Below are 15,547 nucleotides of genomic sequence, written 5' to 3' on the forward strand. Positions count from 1 at the left end.
GAGGAAGAAAATGGATTTGACAAGCTGCCGCTTAATAAATAAAACCCCAAAGGCTACCTGTAAATGTAATTCCCTTATTTTCAAAGCAGAAAGCATGTTAAACGCAAAACAAAGTTGGTTTTGCCTTTAACATGCTTGCTGCTTTAAAAATACTGGAATACTCGCATGTATTCCAGCAGCGGCACCGTTTTGCACTCTTTTACATTTAGCCCCAAGTCTTTGTCACGTTAGAGAAGCACCAACCTCCTAATATGACAACCTGTTGCCGAGGAGAAAAATAGAAAATTAGAGCATGGTTGACACACTGGGGCTGATTCATATTTATATGCAAATGACGATGTTTACGCAGATTGAGTGATTATTTGCCACTGGGCATGCGTATAAGCCGAATTGCGCACATGCAGCGATTGGTTTGCGATTAAGGGCCTGATTCAGAGCCGTTCGCTATTTGCGGTCATTCGTTCAAAAACAAGGGGTGGCTATTCAAATGATCCGTTCGCAAATTGCAGTCTGTTCACACCTCTAAGTCTGAACGAGCGAGCAAAACATACGCTCGTTTATTTGTTAAAAACGCCCCCTGGCCGCTCGCATCCTACGTCATGTCCGCTATTTATTAGATTAATCGAGTACATCGACCAGCGTATGAACTGCTCGCTATTCTTGTGGTTGGTGTTTGCTACCACAAATTTGCGAGCAGTTCTGGCTATAAAATAACCCAGTGACGTGGTCAATGACGCTGCTGTATTAATTATGCACACCCATAATACGCCCGTTTTGACCTTTAAGCACGCCTGCGTTCGGATCTCCACTCCCCATTTTCAAACACCTTCCCCTGTTACCACCCACATACGCCTCATTCTGTCACTCAAAATAGCAGGCACTCGCTATATAGCGTACAAACGATTTTTGGCCGCACTGACTGGTTCGCGCATGCGTACTAAAAACCGTACGCATGCGCAGATGTGCAAACATCGCTCGGAACGAGCGTACTGCCGCTAACGAGCGGCTCTGAATGAGGGCCTAAGTTCACACAGAGCATTCATTTGCAAAGTGAGTGACAGGTATTCAGCATTTGGGGGAGGAAATGGGGATGGCTTACAAACATGAATTAGGCCCATTAGCCAAGAATACACACTTTGTTTAATGCATTTTTTTCATCTCAGTAATACAATTATTACCTGTAGTCTGCCTGTAAAGATTACTTTAAAATATTACTATTTTTATTACTTTCTATTTTTACAAAATTAGCCATGCACCCACCGCCACCAGGGGTTCGGGGAATAGCGTTAGTTCCTCAGGAGGGGACACATCACTTTTTTATATTTGGGGCTGGTTTATGTGTTAGCAGGGGTACCTCATGCTGTGTACCTCACTGCTATACACCCCCCCTTCAACTTTTTTAGCCCGGTTATTGGAAAATAGGGGGAACACCATGCAATTTTCCCCCCTATTTTAAAGTACCAGCCTGACATGTCCGGGGCTGGTTATGGTTTTGGGGGGGGACACCCTACACCGACGGTGGGTGCCATTAACGATTGGACTCAGGAGCGTATCTATAATGGATGCAGGGTGTGCCGGAAACATGGGCACCGCACTCCCTGCACCCATAGTATTATTTACCTCTCCGGAGTCCCACGTCGGTGCAGGGGTCCAGCGCTGTAAAAACAATGCAAAATAAGGCGCATGTGCCGCCATTGCCATTTTCCCGGTGACCAGCACATACTCTATAGACTCTGGGCGCACTCTAGTGCCCAGAGTCTATAACTCCGGAGCTGGCCGCGCACAGCTAAGTGCGCTGCCGGCCGCCGGACAGAGAGGAGTGGTCCCGTGTCGGAGACTGCACACGGAACCCTCCTCTCTTGAAAAGCCCGATTGGACTGCATGTACAGGCGACTGGGGATATTGTTAACGACCCACGTTAGCGAGAATCGTTCATCGGTAAGTGCATACACACTGGACGATTTGAACACTATATCATTTAAAGATGTTGTTATCGTTCATATCATTCATAAATATCGCCCAGTGTGTACGGGGCTTAATGCTAACATATTGCTTTGTAGAACGATAAATGCTACACAACTCATTGCAACCACTGAATTATATAACTAATGAGAGAACAAAGTATGTGCGTCATTAACTCTGCAAATGTTAGCAGCCTCTTATCATCAGCAAAAAGGCACAAAAAGCAATCCAAATGAACATGGCATTAGAGCAGCTTACAATGGTGCCAATCTCACCCCCCAATTTCTCTGCACCTAATACCAGCAGCCTGTTAGTGAAATAACCCACAGCCAGCCAGCCAGCCAGCCAATGAGGTACTCCCGCGGGGAAACCTTCCATGTGAGTGGGAGCACAGTGATGTAGCAGCATCACTTATAGTAGGTGGATAATATATGCTAATGAGACCGGTAGTGTGTGAGTGCCCCGGGCGGGGAGGTGCTGTCTGCATACAGTGCATAGACTGGGCATTGCGTGCTGCTGCTGCTACTACTGACAGCTCGGATATTTAAAGCACACAAGGGGGCAGGAAAACACACACACTTCACGGAGCTGCTGGTAAAACACGTTTCCCACCTCTCTCCGAGTATTTCATTTCTCTGTCTGCAACTCCATCCAGCGGGGAGCAGCAATACAGACACAAGCCAGTATGTGCAATAGGGGAGAAGGAAGAGAAAGCAACAAGTCCCTATAGACTGCAGAATCCAGCCAACTGACCTGTAGCCGGCACCACGGACTCTGCATCCAGCCCAAGTGACTACCAGGGAACCAAGTCTAGTTGCCATCCCTCTGCACTGACTACTAGTGACCACCTCTGTGCAGCACAGAGTACACTGAGCAGCAGTGGGAAGAGGCAAATCCTGTGGCCAGAATTATACAGTGACCACTTGCCTGGTTAGTCAGGAGGACCGGGGAGTATCCAGTGCCACTCTGCAGACTTGCTGTCTTCTTCAGCCTCCTACAGTACCTGCTTCTGTCCCACCTCTCTTGGCTGTTGGATCCCTCACTACTGTCCTGCTGAGAAGCTCACGGGCATCTAGTCACATTGATACGCCACGGGGAGACTCTAGGCAAAATGTTAGTAAAGGGAGATGCCGGGCATAAAATGGGCAATTACCCGGTGTGTAATGGGGGCAAACAGGGGGATGGACCCGGCAGCTGGAGCAGGACTGTGCCCAGCGTATTGGCTCTGGTGCTATCTCTTCTGTCCCTGGCATCTTGTCTGTACCTGAACGTGAAGAGTAACGACCTGCAGGGCAGAATGTGGGCACTAGAGCATGTGCAATCTGGAGAGGTCTTCCATGTGCCGGGATTATCTGTGGATCAACTCAACTCCATAGTCCAAGAGAAGGTGGACCGGCTTCTGTCCCAGGTGTGGATGATTTTTATTGCTCTTTCAATAAATGATCGAGCTGTTACTCTTTTCTGAGTATGCACTTTTGGGGGCTAATATCCATATTGAGCAAAGTTCAGATAATATGCACACAGAAACCTGTGCAAAGTCATGGGATAAAAACGTTTATTATAACATGGTCATGCTTAACCACGTTTAAATGAATGTCTTAGAAACATTATTATTTTTGTTATAAAAACAAACCCATTTATACCACGTTATTAATTGTATGGGGATACACTCTCATGTTATGTGCATTGTTACTTGTTTCACTGTGGTAAACTATTTGAAGTATTAATAGTAATGTAATAAGCCCTAATAAAAACAATATAGAGCTAGAACTCATAATAGTAACTATAGTTGTATCTAAGATCAAATAGTCCAAACAGCCTGCTGGTATACTTATCTCTGAAGAACACACCATTTATTCTTATTACATTTTTTATCTTGGCATTTTGTTTACCTCAATGATTTATATATTCTTTAGTTTTTAGACTAACTAGTATATTTTTGCTCTTAACTTGAGCCAAGCATCAACTACTCATTCAGTACAATACAGTAGTTACATTAGTTTGCTAGCACATCAATTTAGCATAATAATCTAGTTCACTTTACAGTATATACATGTTATAGAGTATAATATTCTTTCCGCATGCATATGCATTAAAATTATTATTTTCATATATTCATAATATAATAAATGTGTTACATACATTAGGCATCAAGTATACTACATAGTCACTTAATGCAAAATATTTATATTAATGTAAAATGTGTAAAGCATGAAGAAACATTAACAGCTGTAAAAGTAAGTGAAACACATTAATAACAAGGGATGCCTTGTAAACTCTACTATAAAGTTAGAAAAATATTCAACACTCATTTATTAATATTTATTAATGCAGCTGACCAATAGCGCAGGGGTATTCAAAACATCTTAGTTTAATGGGTTAATTATTTGACACATTGAACATGTGCTACATTGTCTACTGAAATGTGTTTTTTTTAATCATTATGTAACATTTTCACATAGTGTCTATTAATCATAAACATATTAAACTGTAAATGGTATATTAAGTTTTGTTCCTAGTGTAGACCTGTGTAGATAATAGTTTTTCCACCATGTCTACAGAAAGTTCTTTTTCCAACATTCTGTTATTCCTGCATCAAAAAAATACACTTAAGCAATGGTATTTCATACAATAATATGCACTATATAGGTGCCTTACATGCTGCAATTCTAACTACCAAATAGGATGTTTTAGATTTAAATGGACACAATTCAAAACATATAAGGTCGCCAACAGAATGCTGACTCAGTCTCCATCTGGATGGAATCTTTCAGGAACTCAAGGAAAACATGGTCAGACGCAGGCTGCGTCATCGCTTAAGCACGGCCCTGCCAACTCTTTCTGATTTGGGCACACATTTTTGCAACCTAATCAGACATAAATCTGTATCTGTCCATGTACAGGCCCCTAATATACAATTACATTGGGCTTTATACCTAGCTACATGTAGGCCAATTTGGTTGTCTTTTAATAAAGTCCCCAAATATTGCACTATGTATGAAAAAAATGAATTGATCATAGTTTGATCTCTCTGAATGAAAAATCAAGTTGGCCAGTAATCCCCATTGTTGCCAATGGGGTAATTGATTACTTTTAGATAGCGATTAATATTTCTTATACATTGTGATCCGGTTGATCTACAAGACCCATCAGCTGCTAGATCTCTATAATTTGCCTTTATACATGCTTTGCCAAACTGCTTAGAGAGCCTGTCATTCAAAATTGTAATATATTACCAAATTGTATGGTATGGGGCCAATGTTTTCTTTATGCGCTTGGTGGTCTTGGCTGATCTCTTGCAAGCTTTTACCACCAATCTCTATGTAGGTATATCTCTCCTAGAAGCATAAGCAGAAGGCGTAGAATAATCTATGCATACAGTAATAATGTGAGTTGCCCTGCTTGCTTCTGTGCAGAGGTGCATGCATGAATGGCTGCTATTAGAATTTTACACTAATTTGCTTTGAAGTTTCCATTTATTTAATCCAGCTAGTGATTTTTATCAATTTGTTCTGTGACTTTGTCCTTATGATTCAACAAGAAATGTGAATGATAATTGTATCTGTTTTACCTATTCATTTCCTAATTTCAGTATTAAAGGTTGTTATAAATTCTGCAGTCAGAATCCACCTGTCTGAATATGAGCGTACAGGCATCTGTCAGTGGGCACTGTGCTGTACTCACGTTTACATGTGACGTTCTACTTGTTATAACCGACACTTGCTGTTTGGCATGTCTCACCCCAAGAAGCACAGCATACAGGCTATCAGTAAAGTTAACACTGCATGATATAAAGTGAATGTTTTGATGACCCAAGAGTGCTAGAATTACTGCCCTCACTATCTCAGGCTTGATTTATTTGCTTGTTAAATCTAAGTGATCATGTAACCCCTATCTTACAAAATATTAACTGTGGAGTGATCTGCTATTTGACCTGGAAGGGAGTGTGTGTCTGGATGAAGTTGAACTTGACAAGTAATTGAGTTGCAGTGGGCCAACAGTTCATTTCTCTATGAGGTTTAATCCAGACTGCAGAATAATGCTACTTTCTGACTAGAGCATGGTGTATTTCATGCAGAGTGAGCAGAAAAACCATAGACATTATTACAGTAATAATGTAAGTTGGTTTTTTTAGAGGTGTAAAATTGTATTAAAAATAAAAAGTGACACCTGGTCTTTAAATAATTGGAGATTTAAGACATCTGCTGTACACCAATAACGTGACCTTTGACTGTTAATGTGGCATGAATTTAGAGGCACCTAGGATTATTTGCAAAGGGCAGATAATACGCAACTAGCTGTGCTTCCCTGATTTGACATCACCTTGCGTGCGTATGTGTATATGAGGCCTATATATAACCAACATGGTTTCCATTAAGCAAAGATAGCTAAGCATAAAATACACACAGAAGTAGGCTGTCCGATGGGCGCTAGACATAACTTGATTTGCCCTTGGATTACGAATGATGCTGCACACTGAAAAAAAAGCAGAATGGCAGACATGCTTATAATCTCATATTTCATATTTAAATTTACTAAAAGGGGAATGATTTGGTACACGGTATATTTTACTTTGCCTACAGTCTCCTTTTCCGACTGGTCTTTAAACCTGTTTTTCTGTGGAAAAATCTATTCTGAGACGATGTTGCCATTGTTTTATAAACTATACATACATAATGGGCTGATGTGCACATAGAAAAATCTAGCCATGCATCAGACAGTTTGATTGATCATACCTTCTATATTTCTCTCCCTCTTCTTCATTAAGTTGGTTAATATAAAGTTCAGAATATACTAAACAGTGGACATTTCTAAATATTTTATAAAAGAAAGGATTTATTTCAATAGTCTTCCAAAATAGAGTCTTTCCCAAGACTCCCATGAATAGACTAGACAAAGTCATTTGTGGTGAAGTCCGAAAACCTAAAATTTTGTTTGTTGAAGGGGGAAAAACCCTCCGGTGATGAAGTAGTTAAACATTTCAGGATTTGTTATGCCAATTAGTGTTACTAAGTTATAATCTTAAATACTATTTTTACATACAGAGTTAATTTGCTGTGTGTGTACTGCACATGGCATATTTATTAGATAAATAAACTATAATCCAGTATATTTTTCTGTCCCTTGTAACATGCTCAGACTGAGCCTGTGTAAAAGACCATGAAGTCCATCAGGCATTTATTTCAAGCATTAATTCCTTCTCTTTATGTTCTATTTTTTTCTACAGAGGTCATATGAAAACATGGCAAAAATACGAATCTCAAGAGAAGCCCCGGCAGACTGTAACTGCCCAGCAGGTAAATGTTATTAGATGATTGACAACTCAGTCTTTGCCATTGGAGGCCTTAGCAATCATAGACAGTCACAGAGCCGCTTATTAGGACAGAGACAGGAAGTCCAAATAAAGTCACCTTATCAGCCTACTGTGTGGTGTGTTGTGCTAGCAGTTTGGTGATTGGTATATTTTTATTGTAGCAATCTTATATTTATATTTGAGTAGGATAATTTGAAAAAAAAACAAAAAACATTTTAAATTATACTATTCATCCAATACAGTTATTGACAATGAGGCGGCAAAATCCCATTTTGCTTTTAATCCTGGCCCAGAAATAAGCAGTGAAATGTTGAATTATTACTGTTTTCATGTTTACATTATCAGCTTGTATTACACACTATGCTTGGGTGAGCTGATATCAATGATCAATTTGTGCGTTCATGGATTTGTGAAATGCTGAATGCAGTAAGCGTGATGAAGCTATAACTTGTATCTATCAGAGTTCTGGTGTCTATTGTGTTTCATTTGCCTTTGATTCATTTCTCAGCCTTGAGCAAAAGTTGTTCTTGTTCGACTAAATTGCTGACCTAGGTGATAAAGTATAGTCTGAATATGTACACTGATTTTACACTATAGTAATATAGCAACGATCACCTTTGACAGCGGCAGCCACAGGCTTCACACAGCAGCATTGTGTAGAAAGGATTGATGAATGGCAGTCCAGGGTTCTTGTGTAAGATGAAAGGCTATGTTTAGGGCTGGAATTCAGGCTGGGGGTCTCTTTTCCCCTATGTGCATGTGACAAACGCCGCCTGCATGACAGAGTACTGACCCCAAGGAATGAAGCAGCCTGTGACAGTTGGCTCTCGGTGTTCAGTACCCCTGGCATAGCTGTCCCATGCTGTCGTGCTTGCAAATGTAGCACATTATATTAGCTGGGGCTGGGTTAGTACAGCATCAGCTTTGTGGATATAAGGTCACTGATGTGGTCTGCTGTATGTATAATATGTTCATAAACAATGTTGTATTATGCTTTGAATATCTGCTTTTATATCTAAATGGGTGCTTGAATTTCTGGGGCTATTCTGGAGTACTCTGTAAGTAAAGATAGTGAGCTGTTGTTTCTTTTCAACTGTGTGTCTTTCAGAAATGGGATTACTTTTATGTTAAATGGCAGGCAGAACACTGCAATGTCTTTATTTTAAAATGAATGGATAGTGTACCCCATGGCATACAGTGTACTTGTGTCATTGGTGAGCCAAATAGTATGTAATATCTTTAGGTGCTCTCAAATCAAGATGTTCATAACTCTACAACTATATAATCCACATATGCCTGTGAGTTTTGCATACTATATTGCTAACAAGTAATACTGCTTTTCTGCCTCACTGCCACTAGAGCTTAACATTACATCATTTTATAGAGTTATGCAGAAGGATAACTGCAAGCATTGAGCCAGGCTGATCTGCAGTCACACAATGTGATTGTCCATACAGAACACAGCAAGTTAGCAAACTCTGAGATTTGTGTTTCCTTTCCGGGAGGGGGAAGGCGAGCAGTGGGAGGGGGGTTTGGGGCATTATAAATCAATGAAGTGTGGGGAATGACTGTAAAATTCATATGCACTTGCTGCATATCTGCTGCCTCCACTTTTAGTGAAATAGTAATAAAGTGGGACTGCTTGTGCTTTATTGTACATAAAGTTGAGTTATGAATGAGATGGACATCATAATTAGTTGCTATGGACAGTTGTATTGTCCGCTAGACAGGCACAGGAGTGAAATTGCAGGTGCCTGTATTTCTATAAAAAAAATAATGATGATGGCAACCTTACAGTATATGCAGCCCCCAATAAAGGGTTTTAGTTTTACTTTAAAACATTTTTTAGATTGCTTACAATAAATAAATAAAGTTGAACAACAGAAATGCATTTTTTTAATTAATAATCAAAGTTACATAAATATATGTAAAATCTTGTAAATTAGGTAAATGTTAATTGATTAGTGATGTAATCATCACATGTATTTGCAGAGTGACTTGGGGATAATGCGTAACCAGCCCTGGTTTATTCAGCCTAGGCTGGTAGTACAGAATAGAAGGGCCGTGAGGTCCCTCTTATTTTTCAACAACCATCACTAGACTGAAACACCAGGACTAGTGACAGTATGGCAGGGGGACACACAGTGTGGAATCCACCTTGCTATGATAACAACTAGCCATATACTCGAATCCCTAGGGAAGTGGGGTCCCCCCAAGAAAATTGAGTCACCCCGTCCTAAGGACAACCAAGTGCAAGGCTCTTTTGCCATGTGGCACTGAGGACAGTGGTAATAGCTATAATTAATATTGTTCTTTACAGGTGCACTACAGGTTCCAGCAAGGCTGCCAGAGCATGATGGCACCTATACTCCACCTACAATTAATTTTAAAATAACAACAAGACACACACCATATATCTCAACCATCCCAATTTCATCAGGACAGTCCCTACAGGTCGCGCATGCGCACAAGAGCCCCGATGTCTGGCGGAAGGAGCCAGACAGGGACGGAGGGATCTAAAAGGATCCCTCTTCGTGACCCGGGTATCGGGACTATTCGCTATCTGAAGATGGCGAATGCTACCACACTCAAGCTCCGAAAATATTGTATTTTCGGAGATTGATTAATTCTGTCCTCATACTAGTGTATGGGAACAGTGGGCCATTCCGCAAGAGGATATAACTGTGATGTCTCCTGCTTTACCTTCTTAATGAATGGCCCGATAACTTTATTTATACAATTGCAGATGAAAATTTTCATTTTAACTTGCTTTTGTTAAAATTAAGTGATGATGAATAGGCCCATAAGTCTTATTTTCAGTATGAATGGATAGAAAATTACGAAAAAAAACTCCATATATCTTTAACACTGAAGGGTCTATTTACTAAGACACTGCGTTAATGCCACTCCTGCTTCGCCTGCTACCGCTGTGAGGCAGGAGCTGGCTAATGCAGCACTTACTAAAAATAGAGCAGCCGAGGAGGGTGAACGGTAAGTCACCCCCTCGGCAGTAACAGCTGAGACGCCCTTCCCCTGCAGCCCTGTGTGTGACTCACCATCTCCAGGCTCCGTCCGACAGCAGCAGCAGAAGTGACTTTTTTTTTTCCAACAAACTTTATATAAAAACGGCCAACCTGCTACATCTGAAGTCCTGCTTCTCCAGTGAGGAGAAGCAGATAACGGCAGCTACAGGAGGCGATATCAGCGCTGGAGAAGTCAGCAGACGGTAAGTGACATCTCCTCTTAGTAATACCTGGGACACTTAGCGCTGCCTTAGGTGTTTATGGCAGCGCTAAGTGCCCCAGGTCCAGTGTGATATTGTAGCCTGCACTTAGCGCTGGCAGGCTGCAGGCAGAGAAAATCCCTTTAGTACATACATACTGAGAAGCGATATGTACAGGGATTTTCTCTGCCTTTAGCATTTTTACCTCTTTTCTCCCCTTAGTACATAGACCCCTATAAGAGCTAAATTATTTCCATGAACTTTACTATTTTAGTGTGTTTTCCTTATAACAAGCATTTTCTAGTTGTTAAGGGTTAACATATGGGCAATACACACCATTTTGACATTTCTGGCTGGCTATGTTGAAATCATTATATTCTGCTGAGTTGTAATCCTGCTTTTTACATTATCTCTAGGATAGCCTAAAGCTGGATCTTCTGCCCACCCTCTGTGACTTTAATACACACATTTCTCATTCCCCTTCACTACATGCAAGCATGCATATCCCCCCCCACCACCACCCAACACACACACACACACACACACACAATACACCATGCGTCATGTCAGGATCACTGGGTTTGAGCCAAACACTAGCATGGGTCGACTCGTCCTGATATGAGCCTGTGGACTGAAGTCTTGTCTGGAACACTGGCCTTAAATAGGATTACAGCTAATATAAGCGGCAAAAAAAGGGCACGTGTTGAAAGCGTTTTCTTTAATGTATGGATAAGAAACCAGGAACAAAAGAAATGGTAATATTTAAACATGCTGTGCTGATTTAAATCACATCAAAGTTTATAGAGAAGCCCTTACAGATTGCTTGAAAACCCTTCCACATCACACTGTGTAATGTAATACATATAAATTCACAAGGGATCATTCCCAAAAGCTGAGGTAGCTGTTAGGCTCCTGGTAAGTCCACTGAAGTAAAGAAAGAAAGTTTACCCTGTAAAATATCCTGTCCATGGACATGAAACAATTCAAATGTTATTGTGAGAGACCTGCTAGTGGTAAGGGTGCACATCTCAGAGCTGACACGACTTTGTGATTGGAAGCTGACCTTCAGAGTGGAAATGTTCTGAGTCTTCCGGTGGTGCAGGGTCAGGCAAACTCTATCCCCTTGAGTGTTCACTGGTGTTATTGACTTATAGGTTACTAACATCATTGGAAGATTAACTAAAAGCATCTTCTGGAATACTGAGATTAGTGAGGATGTTTAAATGGGGAACAGCACTAAAAAATAAATTAGATTGAGTTAGTAGCTTCTCTGTGAGCTCTACAATATTTTTCTTCCAGAGATTGGAATCTGGAATGATTTAAAAGTACAAATAGCTTTAGGAAAATAAAAGATGTACCGTAATTAACATTCCACATCGCCGTATTTTGTGCAGTTTTTTTCACTCCTATTTACGAAGCTGCAGTTTTCACAATCTCATCAGCTGCCAGTGAGATGTTCTTGCAGTAAAAAATTATAAAATGTATTGCGTAGGATTACGGGTACAATGGCTGATGCCATCTAAGCTAAATTTATGGAGCTTGGTAAATAGTTTGAGACCACAGTCCCCATTAAGAATAAGGGACACTGTGGACTGCAGCAATATTGAGACTATGGGCCGGATTAAATTAGCCACGAAAAGCTACGTTTTGGCGAAAAGTGTTCGCAGATGCGAACTTTTCGCACAAAAGTGCATGTCATGCAATCCTATTGCCGAAGTTTTTGCATGTGCGAAAACTCCATAGACAAAAACTTGTAAAAACTTTTCACCATCTCAGAGCAGGTGAAAAAATGTGCCAAATCCCTATTTTTGGCAAGAAATGTGGAGACTTGGGGGCTGAGTCATCATTGCATGAATGTGCAATACTGAACGCAGATTCCTGATTATCGGGAATCTGCGTGTGTGCCGGACCCATTCTGCGAGTGTGCAGAATGGGTCCTGCGTACTCACACTCAGCCTATTCTATGCCTCTGCGTGATTGACAGGTAGAGCATACTTGCCGACTATGTGGCTGCCCCTTCCGGGAGGGAGTAGCCAGATCGGCATAACTGGGGGGGCGTGGCCAGAAAATGGGGGTGAGGCCTGCCAGATGACAAGGGTTTGCGGGCGGGGCGGGAATCGCGTCACCGCCCCCCCCTGCTGCGGGGGTTTTACATGGAATTGCAGGGGGACAGGAGGGGTGAGTTTTTTGTAACAGGGAAGGGTGAAAAACGGCAGCGTGCATTGCCAAAAGACGTGAAAATATCGCACCAAAACATGCGAATAGTGCGAAAACTTCTCTGGTGTTAAGTTTTCGTGTTATCGCGGCTAATTGAATCCGGCCCTAAAGCTAAAGATATCTCCAGTACTTCCTGCGTTGGGCTGTTGTTAAATAGCCCTGAATCTTAAATCATGAGGAAACTGCATGATTTTATGGTAATACGGGCTTCATAAGAATATTAATAACTAAGACAAGCATTTTAAACAGAGTCTATGGGCCTGATTCGTTATGGATCATAAATGCAATTGCAATAGCGATTACGCACGCAGTCTCACTGCGATAGTATGCTAATCCACTGCGATCACTATGCCATCGCAGCACAACATAAGGACACCCACCTTGCCTTACACACATCCGTAATCCTTAGCAAGACTGCAAAACCATCGGTAACATCGAGTACATCTAGACGCCTGTCATATTACCAACGCCGGGAGACGCAGGGCGCGGACAGCTGCGGGGGGGGGAGGGTTAGATTTAGGGCTAGGGGAAGGGGGGGTTAGCGTTAGGTACAGCCGGGGGAGGTTAGGGTTAGACAACCCCCCCGGGGGTTGTCTGTTTAGGCGGCGATAAATCATACCGAACCCGGCAGGGGGTCTATCATTAAACCTGCTAGTAGTATTGAGTCTGGATTGGTGATGCCCTAAAAGCATTTGCCTCTCAACACCCTGGTGTCATAGGAAGAGAGCCCTTGTTTTAAAGAAGATAATGGAAATAGTTTACTATGCCTCCCCACTTTCACTTGACCAAGCTTGCCACACACCAACAGTGTAAATGTCAACTTTGTACTAGTTGGTGTCCCACTAGTAGGATGGTCGTTGCTACCACTACTAGGTGTCATCACCAGCAATATGGAACTGCTCTCAGTCTCAAAACTTTTTTATTTTATTTTTTAAACATCTGCAATTTCAAAGAAAACCTGGTTATATTACACTCGGAAGTGTTTGAAAGTCAGATCTGCATAAGGTTTAACCACATGTAATTACAGTTAATATAATTAAAGTTTCACTACATCCACAATATTTTCCAGCAGTTGCAAGATTTAACTGAAAACACAGTAAATTCAGTCTGTCTCCCACTCTCTGCCTCTTCAGTCGCAACAGCTTATAAATGTGAGTATAATGAAAGAGCTGATAGGCTCAGGTAATGTCTACAAAACTTGGTCTGGAGTTTCCATGTGTCTCTGTTGCCTCAGAAATTAAAGCAAAGTATGTGAAAGTTGAATTTTCTAGTAGAGTAAAGGAAGTGCAGGAGCTGGGGAGCCATTCAAAACACCTGTTAACTAGATTGGTGTACAATAGATGATTGTTTGTCAATTTTTCAATACATATTGCATATGGTATACCTGCAAACCCAATTCCACACAAAGCCCTGGTTTATGGATGAGGCCATCAGTCTTCCATAGATAAGGTACACATATAATTCTCTGGACACATAATGGAATGCCAGGAGTTGCACAGTATATTGATGTCATGGTTTCTGATTCTGGTGACTACCAGATGTCACTGCATATGTTATTTTCATTATGGGTATGCTAGACAATGGCCACATGTACACTTAAACTAAATAAATTCCATTTTATTTTAGTGGGCCATCGTGATGCAATATTTTATGTTTTCAGTATGTGTCCTCTATAATGTTATAATTGAAAAGAAATGAAAACCTGAAGATTTGTTCTTCACAATTTAATTTTATATAGTCATGTGACGTGACAACCACTGGGGGTGGTGGGGGAGGGGGTGGGCTAGACGGGGCTTTAGCACATAGTGCAAAGTAGATTTTTGAGAAAATTAATAAATAAATCCATCACACCAATCTGCACAAGTTTATCCTTGATAAAGTTAATAATAACAGGATTTCTGCTGGATGGATTTTTTTCAATGACAGCAGTATATATTTGCATGGTTTTAATGGAATTTTGTATGCCCTTTGCACACTCCATTTTTGTAGTCTATATAAGTGTTCAGCAGGAAATCACTTATACTATAGATTATTTCTGGTGTAGAGAAACAGCCTCTCAGCATTGCTTTTACTTATGTCCAAAGATTTGTATGCATTGTTGCAACCTTTCATCTTTTATATTGTCCTCGTATCCATCACAGAAGCCTGAGTCATTCCTGGCTGTTGATTTGACTTTTATAAATATGTTTCTCAAACTGGATTATTTCTTCTTGTCTTCATTGCTTTGCTAAGGCCTCCCTGAGAACTTCAAAGACAGATTCCAGATGTCACCCCTATTTTGCTACGATTTAATACAAGTATACATCTTTGCATTGCACTTTTAAAACTGACCTCTTCAACAGCCGTTAGTAACATTACTATATTCTTATTACATTTAGATTGTAATAAAACCTACGGAATTTTCCAAACCTATTGTCAAAAAAAATTAATTGAAAAGTAAAATTGGCAAATAGATACTGAATATACAGTATATCTTAATTACAGACCTCAGGCTCATACTACATAGATAGACAACACTTTCACTTATCTACCACTCTATGCATTATGTTAATTATCGGGGTCAGGGCGGAATCCGATAATTAACATTTCAACTTACGGCGAGCGCTAGAGCAATTCATCGTTGCTCCGGCACAGAGACAGCTGATCAAAAATTTCAGTTTTCTCCTCAAATCTTTTTACTGCTCCTTTCCGAGCAAGTGCGTCTGCGTGAAAGTTCACGCAGATGCACAAAAGTCCTGGCATCCAGTGGAAAGAGCCGGACAAGGGTGGAGGGCGAAAGGATCCCTCTTCGCAACCCGGGACTCCTTCCCATAGGGAAGGAGCGGGATACG

The 15,547-nt window shown here is 41.0% G+C and overlaps 1 protein-coding gene across 1 annotated transcript in view; it reads left to right on the forward strand.

Moving 5' to 3' along the window:
• Nucleotides 1–2,534: 2,534 nt before the first annotated feature.
• The window catches only part of COL25A1 (collagen type XXV alpha 1 chain), a 519,499-nt gene continuing 506,486 nt past the window's right edge, over nt 2,535–15,547 (forward strand). The window contains exons 1-2 of the mRNA XM_088479454.1: nt 2,535–3,370; nt 7,190–7,259. Coding sequence (XP_088335580.1) covers nt 3,074–3,370; nt 7,190–7,259 — 367 coding nt within the window. The 5' untranslated portion in view covers nt 2,535–3,073. The remainder of the gene's footprint in view (nt 3,371–7,189; nt 7,260–15,547) is intronic.

Source organism: Taudactylus pleione, unplaced genomic scaffold (assembly GCF_031769625.1).
Source record: "Taudactylus pleione unplaced genomic scaffold, aTauple2 ptg000236l, whole genome shotgun sequence".
In the NCBI taxonomy this organism is placed as follows: domain Eukaryota; kingdom Metazoa; phylum Chordata; class Amphibia; order Anura; family Myobatrachidae; genus Taudactylus; species Taudactylus pleione.